At 53.7% G+C, this 12387-nt stretch overlaps 1 protein-coding gene across 4 annotated transcripts in view; it reads left to right on the top strand.

Moving 5' to 3' along the window:
* The window catches only part of ZHX3 (zinc fingers and homeoboxes 3), a 32628-nt gene extending 20247 nt beyond the window's left edge, over positions 1-12381 (top strand). For 2 of the 4 annotated variants that reach the window (XM_021416777.1, XM_021416776.1), the window contains exons 3-5: positions 2650-2759; positions 7588-10513; positions 11347-12381. In XM_021416777.1, coding sequence (XP_021272452.1) covers positions 7750-10513; positions 11347-11357 — 2775 coding nt within the window. In that variant the 5' untranslated portion in view covers positions 2650-2759; positions 7588-7749 and the 3' untranslated portion in view covers positions 11358-12381. The remainder of the gene's footprint in view (positions 1-2649; positions 2760-7587; positions 10514-11346) is intronic. The other 2 variants (XM_021416774.1, XM_021416775.1) reach the window with 1 other exon arrangement.

Here is a 12387-nt window from a genome sequence, read left to right as displayed (position 1 = left end):
AGCCACAAAAGTGGCTGTGTTCCAGTGGCGGGTGCTTTCTTTCTATTGAGGGATCCTCTGAGGCCTGGAGAATCTTCAGCATCAGGCATTACATACTGTCAGCTGCTGCAGATCCCCTGGGCTCCCCTCCTCTCAACATCTGCAGGGCCATCTTGCTTTGCCTATGCACCATACGTAGACCTGGCCCTGCCAGCTGCTGTAGAGCGGGGCCAAGCAGGACCGCAGCCATCCAACACAAAGCATTTTGATCCCAGCTTGCTCAAGAGGAGAGGAAAGTCTGCTGCTGTCAGCTCCCAACCTCGCTGGGGTGCGCTGATGGAGGATGCTGTTGAGTGCCGGGGAAGGGGCGGGTGGAGCAGCCCTGTGCAGGGCTGGCCTCCATGGGAACACCTCAGCCCACGTTAGAAATAGTAGGGATGCTGGAGCAGAGCAGTCCCACCCGGGTTTTTCAGCATAGTATTTCCTTCCCCCGGCTTTGTGCTGGTGATTGACTGGTGTTTTCTCGGCAAAAGCCTTCTGAATATTCATTGGGCTGAGGGAGGTGAGAGGCTGGGAGCTCCCTGCAATCAGCCAGGGGAGGGGACGGAGGCAAGCAGGGCGGCCTTTTTCTTGCTGCTATTGCTTCTTGAGCTGTATGAGATACATACTTCACATGGGTAAATGATCAGAGAGACCCCAGCCTACCTTGGTAAAGCAAAAATTATAGTGCCTGCATACTTGCCATCCTCATTAAAATCACTTTATACGCATTATTTCAGCTCAAAATGCCATTCGTCTTCTCCCCACCCATTTCCTTTACTGGCTGTGACATACAGGAACTACACCCATCGCTTGCCTAGCCTCTCCTGACCTTTTGTAACTTGGCTCCAAACTCATTTTTTTGGGTCTTTTGCAAAACACTGTCAGAAGGGAAAAATCCTTTGTTAAAACACAGCCAACTCCTGCCTCAACGTGGAACAGTTTGTTCTGCTGAAAGAATGAGCCAGTTCAGTGAGCAGAAAAACATTGCCATAAACCGGCGTACTCAATAAGCTGCAAAAGCGATCGGCTGCGCTCGGGGTCTGAAAGGAGGGCTCTGAGCAGGACCCACGGGGGAGGAAAAGCCACGAGCCCGACCTGCCAGCCCCGTTTCCTTGCTTTCAGCTGACGCGTTTTGCAGCTGTCTGTTTGGTTGTAGCAACTGCGAGCGGGGGGAATGGGAGCTGGTGGTGAGCCAGAACGCGAGGCAGCGCTCAGAACTAGCATATTGCAAAAGGGCACGGTGAGTGAAGTAATGCAGGAAGGCTCAGCTAGGAAGGATGCAGCACTGTCTGTGCTGCAGATGATGGGCTCCAGCACCCCGCGTTTGGTGTCTGGTACTGGTTAATAGCTCAGTTTGGTCCTTCCCACCCACGTCCCACATCTTGTTTTAAAACTCATGGTATAAAAGCTGATGCTGGGTTTCTTTTCACAATGCGTGTTGTAACAGCTAGAGCTGAGGTTCTGAGTGTGGAGTGACGGCCCCAAGCTGGGTCACCCCTATGGGAATGGGTGTGTGTGCCTGGAAGGGGGCTGGGAGGAGAACGGTGTGGGAAATGCGGCTTGGAGGTATCCCACAAAATGCCTTTCCGTGGTGCTGCTTTAAAAGACTTGAGTATTTTTCCAGAAATGTAACATTGGCCAAGATCTAACAATGGTTCTCATCTTGCCTTGGGACCCTGGAGCCTTCCCTCCGAGCTTCCCTGGTGGTTCTTGGCTTGGAGCTCACTGAGCAGCTTCAGCTATGAAAATACCGAGAGGTATATTTTAGGTGTAATCTTTCCATTTTCACATGCATTCCAGAGGGCTGATTTCTGCCAAAGCTGACGTTGCTCTGTCTAAATAGCAACACTTGACAGTGAGCTATATATGTAGAATCCAGGGGTGCTTTGCAAATGGACGTAGTGTTGCAGAATATCACCCTTTAGACCATGCGTGGCCGTTTTAGGTGTCTGTGATCAGGGAATGATAATGCAAGCGAAAGCAAACCTGCTAGAGAAAGCACAAGGGGCTGGAACCAGAGCCCCTCTGTGTCTATAAATGGGACTGGTGCTCTGCTGCTGCCCTGGCTGGGCACAGACCCGCACACTGGTGCTCACCAGCTGGGTGCCGGCGATGGGAGACCCAGTTCCGATGAGCAGGGTGTGCTCTGCCGGTCCTCGGGGCTGTGCAGGTGGGTGCTGCTCTGTTTGTCTGCCTGCTTCCTTTGTGGGAAGGCCAGGGATGTTCAGCAACGTGGACAAAATGTGAGGATGGAAGCTGTGCACGGAGGTGGGAGCCCCGAGAAGGTAGCGTAGCTCAGAGCAGATCTGTAACACAGCCCTGAAAGAGGGTTTTGTTTGGAGATGTCAGGGGTGTGATTGCATAATGCTCGTTTGGTCCCTGATCAAATGGATGAGAGCAGAGGAAAAAGAGCGAGCGAATTAGTGTTAGTGATGTTCAAACAGAAGCACGCAAAGCTCGGAGGGATGATCAGCGGTTTTGGTTTGATGTGTGTTGTGTTTTTTATTCCCGACATTCTGCTGAAATATAGCACGCAGGCTTGTCTCTGAGGGGGGCACGCTGCCAGTAGTCTAAAGGTTATATTATCCCAGTGACCTATTTTTATACTCTAATCGCGTTCTGTTTCAGGCACCCCTCTCCAGCTCCCATCTCGCTTGGGTTTGTGCTCGGCTGAAAAAGAGCAGAGGTAATTACCATCGGTCCCCGGGTGCCAGCACACAAAGGCAGCTTCTGCCCAGGTAACAGAGACAAAGGCACGGTGCTGCTATTCTGGTAGTACAGCTCAACCCACAATCACTGAGTGATCTCCCAGATTGGAGATGGCTTGAAACACGTCAGTGAAATACGCGCAGGGTGGAGGAGAGGTCTCCTCTTAAAGGCACGTTTGAAATGGAGAGGTGCAGCAGCCTATAGAAGGGTGAGATCCTAATGAATAGCCCTCTTGCACTGGCCTGAATGAAAATGACGCTCGTCTGTTTCAGGCCTGCCAAGGAATGGAGAATGCAGGCGATTGTTTGGGCCGCGGGGTCCGCTGCCTCCAGCCCGTACACGCGATACAAAGCCAGGCTTGGGCTGCAGTGCACCCCGGCAGTCGGCATAAAGAGAAATTGTTCCTTTGCACAAATGTTGGCTGTGCGACGCTGCTCGGAGCTCGGAACTGCTGAAACCGGTGCGTGTGTTTGTACATTGGTGTGGTGCGAAACAATAAGACATGGAGAGGCCGTTCCTGCCCGCAGGGCTCGTCTGGGGCTGCTGGTGCTTTGTGGCTGGCTGAGAGCACCAGCGGTGGCCGAGCCCCAGTGATCTGCGGTGGAGAGGAAGGTGCTGTGAGCTGTTTGTTCATGGGAACTTGCAGTTCCCCGTGGGGTTAAACCCAGCAGAATGTGGCGTGCTGGCCTTGCCGTGGGCTGGGGACCAGGCTGCGGGTGGCAGGTCGGTGGCACTGCTGTCCCCATGCTGATGAGCAGCAGCTGCCCTGTTCCCTGCTCCCTGTTGGGGTGTGATGTGCTGCATGCCCTCACCCCACGTTGTGTGGTATCTGTGACTCGAGGCCCATGGCTGCTCAGAGCTGTCGGGGACAGACCTCACCTCTCCTATCTCGGTCTGGAAACTCCTGCGGCCTTCCTGCCTCCCGCCGGCCCCAACAGGGCATGTTTTGGCAATAAGCTGGATAATTAGCGTAACTGGTAAACTCCTACATGATTTCTCGTGAAAGGACTAAAATGAAAAACAAATGTTAATGACTAACCCAAGAGGAAGAGTCCTGGCACCGCAGGGGCCAGTGGCAGCAGGAAGGGCCGCGTCCTCGGGGCTGTGTGCACCAGGTGCTCCCTCCCCTACCAGCACCCAGGTAACTGCACCCCGAGCCAGGGCCGGGACTGCCCTTTGGAGTGCAGGAGGTGGCAGGGGAAGGCACCGGCCCTGGGCTGCAGGGAGCGGGGATCTCCTCTTTGCTGGGCTTCGGCTGCTGCTGGAGAGCCTTGATGACTTCCCAACAGAAGGATTGCATCTTCCGCGCCATGCTGCAGGTAGAGCGTAAAGGGAAAGCTCTCACGCGTCAACTTTTCTTCCTCCTTTAATTTTATTTTTCCGTATTATGATAACGAGTGGGGCCCGCAGCGTTTCAGCTGAAAAACAAGCCACTGTTGTCTGAAGTGCCAATATTGTGCTTGGCTTCGCATGAGACAAACATCAACTTTGTCCCTGACCTGGGGAGCGCGTCTGCCTGCCTAGCGGGCACAGAAAGCGTTGAGAAAACTGTTATTTTACTTCTATTTTGGTGCTGATCTCTCTTTTTTTCTTTCTTTTTTCCCCCTCTAAGCGAGCATTTGCCCTTTGGCAGAGCTGCCCGCAGCAGGACCATGCCATCCAACGTGTCCCCGGTGTGCGTGTTGCGCTGTGGATGGCTGCTGGGGCTGCGGGGTGGTTTTCTCCTTGTTGTTTCTAGGGGAGGGTTTGCAAAAGGTCACCGAATTAATCTTCTAACTGGGGACCTTGGCACCGCGCAGAATGCGTGTTTTGCATTAACGACCTAACTCATTAATTCACTGAAACATTTAAAACCAAACCAGTTGTATCCAGCCAAGCTGGAAAAAGCTGAAAGTTCATACTCAGCAGTGCCGATTTCGAAACCTCCCTTTGTTAATCCCTGCAGAAGCGCAGTTTCTGAAGCTCCGAGCTCCCCCTGACCGCTCTGCGGGCATTGTTCTCCCGGTGATGCAGCGCGGCTGCGGGGCCGGCGGTGCTGCCTGGCCCTGATGGGCTGGGGGCTGCCTGCAGCAGAAACTCTTCACTGTGTTCTGGGACTGGGATCCTGAGTTTAACAGTTTCCATCTTCCTCCACCGTTCCTCCTTTCTGAGCCACCAGACCTGGCCCGAGGCTCCTGGCTGCCTGCCCGTCTGCTGGGAGCTCTCTCTGAGCATCTCTGGTACCAAATTCCTCCGCTTGAGGTCAGTTTGCCTTCACATTTCCAACGTCCAAGGCAGGTTTAAGTCCACGGGTCGTCGGGTGGTGGCTGCTGCTTGCTCTGCTGCCTCGCTGTTGAAGTAGCAGGTGTGGATTGGAGAGGATGATCCCTTTCTCTTCCTGTCTGCAGGGTGGATATTGCATTCAGCTCGTCTTTCTTCCCGTTAACCATAACGTGATACATAGGAAATCAAGTTCTTTGCACATGGCTGCGCAGATGGGTCTGAGGCATTCGAGTGGTGGCACACTGAGCTCCACCGTAAGGCTGCTTTTTAATTGCGTAATTTTTCTGCTGTTAATTTAACCTATCCATTAAAACAGCCTTGCTTATTTCAGAGACAGAGATCAGCGAATCGTACATTCTGTTATATATTATTGCTGTATTAAAGCGTCAGTACATTCCAGAAGGTGAGCAGTGAATAAAACATACTCTTAACATGTGGTTATGCAACTGTTCCATGGAAATGAAGCGGACAAACAGTACACTCCATTAATTTTTTTCACCAGTAAATTGGCACTGTGATGCACTTCCAGCCAGATTTGCAATCTGTGTTCTCAGGTGGCGTTAATATTGGATCCCCAGCAGGAGAGCTGCATTGGCTGTGCTGCCCTGATTGCATTTTTAACAAAACTTGTTGGAGAGAGTGCTGAGCGTGATGCAAACGTGCTGGTAAATGAAACAGAGCTTTTAGGTTCTCCGTAGGTGGGTCAGACCGTGCACATTTACCCAAAATAATACTGACTGCATGCTCTGAAGAGGTGCTCTGCTAACAGGGAACAGTGGGGGTCTTTGTGTATCTCGGTTGCTCTGCATCAAATTCACTCTGCTGACAGATAAATATAACCTTTCTGTGGATATTCCATAACCACACCGTGAGTTCCATCTGGGACTTGAGCTGCCTCCAGTACTAGGGGTGGATGCTGGAGCTTGGTGCGCTAGCAGCTTGCTGGAAGGGCCTGGCTGTTCCTCCCTGCCCTGTATTAGAGCTGCAGGGTGAGACTGCCACGCCACCGAACTCCTTCCAGCCTCTGAAGGTGTATTTTGTAGCCCTCAGCCTGTTCTTATTGTTTTTTTTCCTAATTGACTCAGCTTGGAAAGGTCACCGTACCCAGCGAGATGGTGTCATATTTAACTTAGCATCAAAAATGAGGATCTTGGGATTGGTGTCAAATGGATGCTGCTCCCTGCTGAATAGCAGAGCCCATTCATAGTCATCCAAGTATTCCACTTGCGAATGTTCATGAATAACTTCCTGGCCCTCTGCAAGGGAAGGGCTGGCCATGAGGAGGTGGGAGAGGAGCAGCATAAAGCAGGTATTGAGAGCGCGCAGCTCGCGCCATCCAAATCCAGCGCACAGCTTTAAGGCTTTTTCATTTATAGATTTGTCAAAGTTATAATTTCTAGCTTTTCATGAAGCTCTATCATAGCAAACAGCGTTTCCCGATGCCAAGTCCAGTGATGACTAACACTATTTACAGGACTGTTTTGTAATCTCAGATCAGCCCACATTAACGGGAAGTTACGTTTTCCCATTGCTCTTTCAAATCATGCCCGAGAGTTGCTGAGCCCAGAATTGCCCATCCGGGCTCTCCTGTTTGCAAGCTGACATCATTTTTTCCAGAACAATATTTCAAAAAGTTTTAAAGAAATAGTGATGGAGGTCAGATTGTACCCCCCTCAGTTTGATTTTGGTGTTAGGATCTCACATTGCTCTGTCCTAAAACGCTACCATCGAAATGCAGCAGGGTTGGCACTGCACTCACATCACAAAGTCATTTTCCTGTCTGTGTTTCTGTGTGCACGGGGCAGCAGCGTGTCTGAGAGAGGAGCTCTGGGTGCCCAGCTGCTCTGATGGGTGGGAGGTGCCTCTGGGCTCATTGGGCAGGATGGTAAGCTGGGTTTTTTTTTAGTTCAAGTTCTTATAAGTGTAAAACTGATTTCTGTCAGGCGTCGTGATGGGAAGCAGGCAGGAGTCTGGCGGGCTCTCCCTGCACAGCACTGGTGCAAGAGGACATCCTGGTGTCTGTGCTCCTCAAATGAGGTCTTGGCACAGCCTATGAAAGAGGCATTGCACAGTGGTGCTGCACAGGTAGGAAAATTGCATTTTGCTGCTCACTGCATGGGAGCATGCAGAGCCGAGCAGTGGACAGGAGCTGTGCACGCACAGCACCACGAATACCTTGCGTTCCTTCACAAGAGACTCTGGGAAAGAAAAATCTTTAGCTCTGCCTTACAGCACCCGGTGGGTGCTTACAGCACTGCTGTGGGTGGAGCTGGGTGCTTCGTGGGTACAAGGATGGAACTGGAGGCGGTGGAGAAGGCTGGGGTTGTGAGCTGGATGGGAGGGAGGAGCGGTGTGACCAGCAGGTCGGCTCCGCTGCCACGGCACGGCTGGCTCCCGCCCATGTGTTTGTTTTTCAAACAGGTAATTCATAGTCTGGAAGTCTAAAAATATGGGAAATCCAAGGTCAAGTTGATTTTTTTTTTTTTTTTCCAGCAGAAGGCACTGAAAGAGATTTATTGAGTGAAACGGTTAAATACAGTTGTGCTTTGTGTGATGCCAAGGGAACTAACCCCGCCTCCCTCTCCTTGTCCTCAGGTTCAGTGGCAAATATGAACATTTGTCAACATTTGACATCAGCTCCTTGGGACATCATGAATTTGCTGGAATCTAGACGACAGAGCATTTGCAATAGCGCCTTTTAAATTTTAATTTTATTTAAGTTAAAGAAAAATAATATCACCTGGATTAATCGTAACGATGGCGAGCAAAAGGAAATCCACGACCCCTTGCATGATCCCAGTAAAAACACTGGTGCTTCAGGAGACTGAACTGGAGACTGTCGAAGAGGAACCTGAAGGAACGCAGCAAGATGCTCCCACTGAAGGGCTGGCCCCGAGCAATGCCGGTGCCACCACCAGCAGCAGCGAAGCATTGTCCAATGGGTACCGCAGCATCACCGATGGGGACACTTACATCTGCAAGTGCTGTGACTTTGGGTCTCAAGACGTTCAGCATTTCTTCGGGCACCTGGACTCCGAGCACTCGGACTTCAGCAAAGAGCCCGCGTTTGCGTGCGTTGCGTGCAGCTTTCTGGCGAGAAGCCACGAAGGGCTCTCACAGCACAACGCGGAGTCGCACGCCAGCGAAACGAGCTTTGTCTGGAGGGTGGCTAAGCAGGACAGCCGTACGGTCGTGGAGCAAAGCCTCTCGGATGCTGCTAGCAGCCACGACCCTCCGGTAGAGGTCCCCGAGGAAGTGGTAGATGGTCAGTCTGAAATCATCATCACCAAAACCCCCATCATGAAGATAATGAAAGGCAAACCTGAGGCCAAAAAGATCCACACGCTGAAGGAGAATGTGCCGAGTCAGCTGGGCGCTGAGTCGGAGGTGAAGGACGGAGAGGCTTCGTTCACCAGCGGCTCGGCACCGGTCAGCCAGGCCACCACGAGTGCCACGAAATCATCTCATGTAGTGAACGGCTCCATCATTGGAAACGTGCCCGTTCTGCCGGCGGGCGTTGCACAGCTCGTTTCACTGCAGCAGCAGCCTCCCCTGCATCAGCAGCTACCTACGTCCAAGTCCCTTCCCAAGGTGATGATTCCCCTGAGCAGCATTCCCACGTACAATGCAGCCATGGACTCCAACAGCTTCCTGAAAAACTCTTTCCACAAGTTTCCCTACCCCACAAAAGCTGAGCTCTGCTACCTGACCGTGGTGACAAAATACCCCGAAGAGCAGCTGAAGATCTGGTTCACTGCTCAGAGGTTGAAGCAGGGCATCAGCTGGTCCCCGGAGGAGATAGAAGACGCCAGGAAGAAGATGTTTAACACGGTCATCCAGTCCGTGCCGCAGCCCACCATCACGGTGCTGAACACGCCGCTAGTTGCCAACCCTGGCAGCGTCCCACACCTCATCCAGGCGACTCTGCCGGGCCACGTGGTGGGGCAGCCCGAGGGCACGGGCGGGCTGCTGGTCACGCAGCCCATCATGGCCAACGGGCTGAAGGGCACCAGTTCCTCCTTCACCTTGGCAGTGAGCTCTGTCCCCAAGCCCCCACCGGTGGCCCAGCACAGCACGGTGAGCTCCGGCAGCGCCTCGGCACTGAAGGTGGTCACGGCCACGCCGTCGGTGCTCACCGCCTGCCCGGCCATCTCCTCGCAGACCTTTCTGGATCCCAACGTCTTCAAGAACAAGAAGTCCCACGAGCAGCTCTCTGCCTTGAAGGGCAGCTTCTGCAGGAATCAGTTCCCTGGGCAGGCTGAGGTCGAGCGGCTGACAAAAATAACTGGCCTGTCCACGAAGGAGATTCGGAAGTGGTTCAGTGACAGGAGATACCACTACAGGAACGTGCGAGGTGGCAGGGCCATCTTCCCCGGAGACAGCGCTCTCGACTCTCTGCCCGAAATCCCCTTTGATGTGCCTCCCAAGGGAGCGGAGCTGACACCTGCGGCTGCGGCCACACCGGTCCTGCAGCACCCGGGCAGGCGGCAGTCCTGGCACCAGGCGCCCGACTTCACACCCACCAAGTACAAGGAGCGCGCGCCGGAGCAGCTGAAGGCCCTGGAGAGCAGCTTTGCCCAAAATCCTCAGCCCCCGGAGGAAGAGGTGAATCGCTTGAGGGGGGAAACAAAGATGACGCGGAGGGAGATTGACAGCTGGTTCACAGAGAGGAGGAAGAAGAAAGTGGCGGAGGAGAGCAAGAAAGTGGAGGAAGCAGGGCCGCTGGAGGAAGAGGAGGCTGAGAATGGCTGTGGGGAAGGAGAAGACTCTTTGGATGACCTGAGGGCCCTGGGTGAGAACGGCTCACTCGATGCCTCCGCCAACTCAGCCGAGCGCAAGGTGAGTCCCATCAAAATCAACCTGAAGAACCTCCGCGTGACAGAGTCCAATGGCAAGGGAGAAGTCCCCGGCACCGCTGCAGGTGAGAAGGGGGACGGCGGCAGCAACCAACCCCCCAGCCCTCCCAAACCCAAACTGAACTTCAAGAAAACAGCCCAGCAGCGGCACTTACTGAAGCAAATGTTCGTGCAGACGCAGCGGCCCACGAACCAGGAGTACGACGCCATCGTGTCGCAGACCGGCCTGCCGCGGGCCGAAGTCATCCGCTGGTTTGGCGACAGTCGGTACGGCTACAAGAATGGGCAGCTCAAGTGGTATGAGAACTACCGGCGCGGCATCTTCCCCCCGGGCCTGCTGGAGGTGAGCGCGGCGGGGCAGGAGGTGCTGGAGGAGCACTACAAGAAGCACAAGGCGCTGCGCGAGGATGATCTGCCCGGGCTCTGCGAGCGCGCCCAGCTCAGCGCCCAGCAGGTGAAGGTGTGGTTTGCAGCAAAGGTGGAGGAGGAAACCCGGGGCACTTCTGAGGACGCCTTCTCCAGCAGCGAGCAGACGGGGAGCCAGAAAGGGCCGCCTGACACCAGCCTGGAGGTGTCGGAGAACAGCGAGCCCTGGGAGCCGGGCGGCCCGGAGGGGGCAGCTGAGCCCCCCGGAGCCCCCGTCCAGCCGCCCGCCACACAGCTCGGTAAGGGCCTGAGGGCAGGGGGATGTGCACCAGGCACTCTGCTTCGCACTGGAAGCTGAGGCTATTTGGGTTTAAACTGAGGAAGCCCTCCCCTGTGTAAGGGGATCGTGGCAGGAGGATGAGAAGCACCCAGCTCCGAAGCCAAATCCTGGCTTTAGGGGTAAAACTAGCAGGTGTGCCTTGTCCACGTACCTTCCCCTGGGGGAAAGCAGCCCTTGGGTTTATTTCTGAGGGGGTGGCTGTTTGAGAAGGAAGGGGTCTGGCTGCTGTTTCCCAGTACTGACACCGACTTCTCCCATGGCCCCTGGCAGCACACGTACCCTTGTGTGCCCACGCTCCCTGCCTGTGCACAGCAGAGCCTCTTCCCTGCCCTCTCCCACTCCTGTTGCGAACCCTTGCCGGCTCACATGATGTGAGCATCATTATCTGGAGCAGAGCAAGACTTGGGCATTGGTAGAGACTGCGAAGATGGAGGGGACATGCAGGGCCAGTGCGGCATGTACGGCTGCTTGCCCTATCCCTCCTCTAGAACTTACTTTTGAAAGGCATGTGCAGAAGAGAGGAGGTTTCCAAGCCGTGTCCCTTCTGGCACCCTTCAATGTGGCCTTCTGCCATACAGCAAGGTGCTGTAGAAGGTTCCTTCTATGTCCTGCTGCTGGGCAGGACCCAGCCCTGCTCACAGAAGGATTTCAGGTGTCCCACTCTATCCCACCTGGACACTGGGGCTGGCTTTTCTCTGCAGCTGCTCCATCAGGGCTCCTGGTTTTGCTATCACGAGGTGCACCTGCAGCATGCTGGAGCATCTCTGATACCTGTGTTGTGTTTTTTTCTAGAAACAGACTGAACTCAAACCACTTGTCCCAGAGGATCCGCTCTTACCTTTGAGAAGTTTTTGGTCTTTAAGAAGTTGATGGGCTGGTCTGATACAGACATCAGGAGCAGGACACGGTGATGAAGCACTGCCATAAATGAGACCTTTGAGTGCAGCACAAGAGAGAGTGCAAACTGGGCACTGAGTGCAGAGCTCTGGCCCAGCCCAGGAGATGGCTGAGGGCTGGCAGAGGTGGGGGCCGTGGGCTCAGCTCACACCCAGGAAATAGGATGCTCTTGTTTGCTTTCCAGTGGACAGACTTTCAGATTTCATATTCATATACCGATGCCTACAGCTGCCTATACAAGCATAACGAATCTCAGACATTGTGTAAACAAGGTCATTGCTTAGATATGGACTATTATGGCACAATACGTTTTTTTTCATCTGTCCGTTAAGGTGTTTGTTCTCTAAAGGCTGGCATGGCTGCATATATCCTCTCTGCCTTTTTCAGTCCCTGAGCTCTGGCGCTGAAGAGTTCTGCAGGGTGCACACACGTGTGTACGTGTGGCTGTGTGTTAGGAAAGGTACCTGAGAAAGAAGCTGCCAGTCTTGCATTGAGGTCAGGTGGGAGCTCAGTGCTCATCCTGAGGGGTGAGGCCAGATTTAGCACTGCGTACTCTTCATTAAGCAGCCGCAAACCCAGGAGAGGGATTTTGGTGTTGTCTGTCCCCTGTTGGCCAAAACACGTTCCCTTTTGCAGTTGGAGACTGACTGCAGCAGGCTGTTCAATCTCCAAGTCTCCCTTTAATCACTGAGAACTAGCACATAATAATTTTTCCATCCTGACCTGGAATCCTTTTCATTGTTTGGAGAGAACAAGCCGTTCTGCAGAGAACAAACACGGAGAACGCGCAGAGTTGCTGAGAGTGGTTCAAGCCATTGTTGTCTCCGGGGGCTCTGCGAGGCAGCAGCAGTTGGGAAGTTTCCCTCTTCCAGCCCTCCGTGACTATGACTGATCCTCCAGCAGCAGTGCTGATAACTTCAAGTATTTGCTTCCCCC

This window comes from Numida meleagris, chromosome 19 (assembly GCF_002078875.1).
Source record: "Numida meleagris isolate 19003 breed g44 Domestic line chromosome 19, NumMel1.0, whole genome shotgun sequence".
NCBI classification, from domain to species: domain Eukaryota; kingdom Metazoa; phylum Chordata; class Aves; order Galliformes; family Numididae; genus Numida; species Numida meleagris.
The sequence above is the reverse complement of the archived record's forward strand: the minus strand, read 5'-3'. Positions and strand labels throughout refer to the sequence as shown.